The sequence below is a fragment of the Penaeus vannamei genome, chromosome 21, assembly GCF_042767895.1.
Source record: "Penaeus vannamei isolate JL-2024 chromosome 21, ASM4276789v1, whole genome shotgun sequence".
Lineage (NCBI taxonomy): Eukaryota > Metazoa > Arthropoda > Malacostraca > Decapoda > Penaeidae > Penaeus > Penaeus vannamei.
This window is the reverse complement of record NC_091569.1, coordinates 1,182,580-1,187,579: the sequence shown is the minus strand read 5'-3', so window position 1 is coordinate 1,187,579 and position 5,000 is coordinate 1,182,580. Positions and strand designations below refer to the sequence as shown.

Sequence of the window (5,000 nt, the reverse complement as noted above, 5' to 3'; positions counted from 1 at the left end):
CGGACAGGAGGAGACAAGGCAGTTCTTCATCGACTCCGGCAGACAGATCATCGCTGGTCTTCTCGTGCGAACGGATAAGGTACGAGGGCAGCTTCATCTCTGTCTGCGTTGTCCTTCAGTAAAGCTTGAAATCCGTAAACGAATGCTTCTTCTCTCAGCTTCCTTAGACCTGAGGATCTAAGCTAGGATTCCGAAAGAGTTGTTTCACTTTCTAGTAAACTTATTCGGCATGATTGTACTCTTTTCCTTATTGCGGGAAGCATTAATGCCAAGTACTTGTGCCAGGACCCCAAGGACGTGCTGCTGGCATATGACGAAATGCTGGAATTCCTCTCGGACTGCGACTGGGGGGCCGTGGAGGGCGAGCTGCAGGGCCGAGGGGTCAAGGCTCTGACCTTTTACGACATTGTGTTGGACTTCATTCTCATGGACGCCTTCGATGACCTCGAAAGCCCGCCGTCGTCCGTGACGGCGGTGGTGCAGAACAGATGGCTGTCCAATGGCTTTAAAGAATCGGTAAGTAAAAGCTTGATATTTCTGAGAACACTTCGGTCAAGACTTTCACTTTGGGAGGTTCCATTTACGACTCGACTCAAAGTACTTGCCATGACTGACATAGCAATGATAATCAAAAGTAAAACAGGAATGTCAAGGGACTAATCAAGGAATCTTGAGAGCATTGTTGAAATTGCAATTATTTTAGATTATACATTATCAAGTTAAATTTGCTTTTGAATTCCAAAAGATTGGCTTCATTGAACCCCTTGTTGCAGGCGCTGTCGACCGCGGTGTGGAGCGTCCTTCGAGCCAAAAGGCGCATGTTGAAATACCAAGACGGCTTCATCGCGCACTTCTATGACGTGTCGGAACACTTATCTCCCGTCCTCGCCTGGGGATTCTTGGGACCAGATGAAAATGTTAAAGAATTATGCACATTCTTCAAGGTAAAGTCGTTATTATTCTTGGTAATACGTAAGATTAGGTGTCCAGTGGAATCACCATTCAAGATTTCATATTCACAAATATAGAGAAGATATATATGAAAATAGATAACTTCACAAAGCAAGAAAGAAAGAAAGAATGAGAGGGGAAGGGAGGACCGGAGAGAGAGGGAGGAAGGGAGGGAGAAAGAGGTTGGTCTGTATAGTATTATCTTCTTTCAACGGTATGATTATTATAGTTTATAATTCTTGACAAATAGTAAATATCTTTACAAGGTATACTTTCCTGTAGAATGTAAGTGCGCAGTTTTCAGCCAAGGAACAATGAACAGTTGTACTTACGAGCAATGGCTTTTTGCAGGACCAAATCATGGGGCTGCTGCAGGAGATCTTCAGCTTCACCAGCGTCAGGTACACGACTGTGGAGGAGCTCGCCTCGGACGTCATGACGGTGACCAAGGAGAGGTTTGAAATCATTTGTAAAAGGCTTGCGTTGTAATGGAAGAGCAACGGTGTCAGACATTCCTATTTGTTGTATTTGTATTATAGATATTTGAATACATAGACAAAGGGAAGAGTCGAGTCCCTGTGTAACAAACGTTGTATTATCCTGCGGTTGCATTTGTGAACCAACGGTTATGTTGTGGTTGCTGTAATTCTTGTTACCATTTTTGAGGGTTGAAAACAACAAACATGCACAAACACGTTGTCCAACTTGCCATACTGTAAACAGGTTCAAGAAACAGAAGGTTATGAGGGTTGCTGCTCTTCAGCAATGCATTTGAGAGACACTAGGGAATGAAGTTACAGTACTGTTAATTTTTTGTTCATGATTTATTTTGTACATTTTCTTGTAATTGCATCCATTGCGAATTCACCAATTTTATGTAGCTCGTCTGCCAAAAAAAATGTGAGCAGGAGAAGAATATGGAAGAGAATGTCTTTGGTACAAATTTCACTCCTAGGCCTGTCAGCATTACTGAGGAGTATTATGCAATATTTTGTGTAACATGGCCAGCCTTTCTGTATAACTAAATCTTATTCCATATGCAGTGAAATATGTCTGAAGTTTAGCTTTTTGCCTGCCAAAATCATTGCCTGATTAGTGACTGAGTCTTGATGTATAATTGATTTCAGATGACACATGATCCATACATTTAAAGAAGAAAGAGAGGAGTCTATGACAGGTGCTACTTGGGGGAAAATGTTTTTGCAATAATTAATGCACAATATTGATATTAGTATTATTTTTAGTGGCATGCAGGTGTTAATGGTGAATGCTTGTCCTTATTATTAAGATCAAATCATGATATGAAAATGTATAAAGAACACTTGAATGTTTTTATTTCAGAAGTACATACTGTATACCTTCCACGATATTCTAGATTTACAGGTAATTCATTAATGTACATATCAAGAGACAATTATAATTATCTTTTTATCATAAATATTAAGGAAGAGTTATGTTACCAAATGTGGTTGTTCGGAAGCAATTTGATAAGTGGGTAATGATTCTGCCAATTGTTTCTAATACATACTGTGTAGAAATCAGTGGGTTAAGTGATGTCTTGGAAGTCTGTTGTCCCACTGATGCAAAATGTAGATGGATTTTTAGATCTTCACTCACTTTGTTGCTTGTGATGGCCTTTAACATATTAAACAAACAGCAGTATGGAAGATAAAAAAGACAGTTTTCATGTGTATGTGTATTTGTATACGTGTGTACATGTGTCTGTTTGTGTAGGTGTGTTTACATACGTGTAAAGTTGTTAATAACAGCTTACATGTAGATAAGGTTATCCACAGAGGGATCAAGGGCCAAGGCAACTCAGGCACTACAAGCACCAGAAAAATGCTGATACATGAACAGTATATTATACAAACTGGGAAATTTAAAACTAGTATTTATTTTATTTTATTTTATTGTTTACATAAGTATTTGTGCACATGTTGGGCATAGGATACAGGTTTGAAGTGAGGGGACAAATGTGATCATCCCCCTAATATTAACACACTAAAATAAGCCAGTGAAAACAATTGCAATCCTTATTTTGATTAGGCTATCATTGCACATATCCACATTGAAGATCAAGTGATAAAGGGACTGTATTGCTTGCTTTACTAGGCTATTGTAGTGCCAGGTACAGTTAAAACGTTATTAAAAACATTTGTAGCAGTGCAACGTCAACATGCATTTCTCATTTTCTTGGAGAAGGAAGTGATAGCCTTTGAATACTTCATTTTACAGTAATATACATGTATATCTCCGATTACAGAGCATTTTGTAATTCTATTCTGGGAAAGGACCTCTTTGCTCTAACAGTGCCCACCCAACCCAGAATTTTGGCTTGCCCAAATATCTGTCAGACAGAAGTCCCAGTTCGTTTAGGACCCCTACTTGCATCATAGCACAGAGACAGCAAAACAAGAATCAACATTTCAAAGTAAAGTGTTTTCAATAGGGAAATCATCTCATGCTACATATATCCTTCATTAAACTGGCTGGCCATTGTGAACAATAATGAGGATAAGTAATTAATAATCAAATGCATGCAAAGTGCAAGTTAGATTTTAAAAGCATTGTACATCAGCATATGAATAGACTCACCTAAAACAAATTGTCTGCAAGCAGGCTCTGGACAGTAATTTGGTAGACTAATGATAAGGTCAGTCATTTAAATACTCATTTGTAACAAGATATGGTGCTTGCTTTCTTTTTCTTCTTCTTCTCCTCTCTCCTCTCTGTCTGTCGGACATGGAGGCGACATATCAGGATCATTATGAAACTAGCAGGACCTAACCAGTGGTAGAAAATAATTATGCAATGGAACATGACTATAGTAAAGATAAGAAACAGTTTTAAATACATTATAATACATACAGTATGTGTGTGTGTGTGTGTGTGTGCACATTTGCATGTGCGTGTGGGTGTGCGTGTATGAGCCCTATGCATGGGTAGTCAACATAGAGGCTAGCTTTAGATATACAAATATGCAGTAGAACTAGAAGAGTTTGTTATGCATTATCTAATATTTAGCTAGAAAAGATCATTATTTTTGTTCACATTTAGATTTATGCCAATGCATTATGAAACATTAGTAAATCAGTACCATTAATGAAAGTATAAACTTTGTATGACACAGTGCAGATGACTGTTGCTTCAGTAGTAAGATTTCACATGCAAACTCTACCCCAGGATAAAGGAATGTTTGCTTGAGGCCGGATTTGTCTAAATGTCCAGTTTTTTCAAATGAATGTTGAAGATTATTTTTGATGGTTGTGCCCATTTTCAGCCATACAAGTAATGCCTCTTATTGATGATGGTAACATAATGTGTTGACTATATTCAAAGCAGTATAAAACCTAAAAAAATTGTAAATAATATGGTTTTGCTGATTAAAGTTAACAGAATTGAAACCATAGAAATGTGTATATATATATATATATATATATATATATATATATATATATATATATATATATATATATATATATATATTGTAATTGTGTGTCTGTAGCTCTTATATATTTACAGAATATATTTTCTGTGTGTTTCTTGTATTTTGCAGCCTCTTTGATACAATACTATGGTCTACACTCCATGGATGGATTCCAGAAAGAGATTGTTATCATTTAGTAAGTAGTAGGACTGTTAGTGACCTATTCAGTTAAAAGCATTACCATTTTTACTGTAGCTAAACACTGTGGCTTATTTGAAGTTGACAATAAAAATTTGACTATGATATATTAGTGAAATTGTGTATTCATCTCTGTCTTTACACACAGTTGCATATAATGAATAAATATCAAAAGATATTATCTACTGTCTTTTGGATTGCCAACCAGCTACTTTGCCTGTTAGTTGATTACATATGACTGTAGAACCAGCTCATGGCAAATACAGAAATAACACCATAAGCAAATCAAGTTATTCCTCTATGCTACCCCAAGTATTGAAAGTGTCTTGTATTTTTAGCGATAATTATTGTATCTTTATAGTCGTTTTACAGGATATGTGTGCAGAACATTTACTCCCTTTGTGATATGCACAGATATTAA

The 5,000-nt window shown here is 36.9% G+C and overlaps 1 protein-coding gene across 1 annotated transcript in view; it reads left to right on the top strand.

The window, feature by feature from the left end:
• LOC113815484 (mitoguardin) overlaps positions 1–5,000 on the top strand; it is a gene marked incomplete at its 5' end in the record, with an annotated part of 9,838 nt that overhangs the window by 3,959 nt on the left and 879 nt on the right. The window contains 4 exon segments of the mRNA XM_070135773.1: positions 1–79; positions 286–516; positions 774–944; positions 1,303–5,000. The exon segment at positions 1–79 is cut by the window's left edge and continues 90 nt beyond it; the exon segment at positions 1,303–5,000 is cut by the window's right edge and continues 879 nt beyond it. Coding sequence (XP_069991874.1) covers positions 1–79; positions 286–516; positions 774–944; positions 1,303–1,440 — 619 coding nt within the window.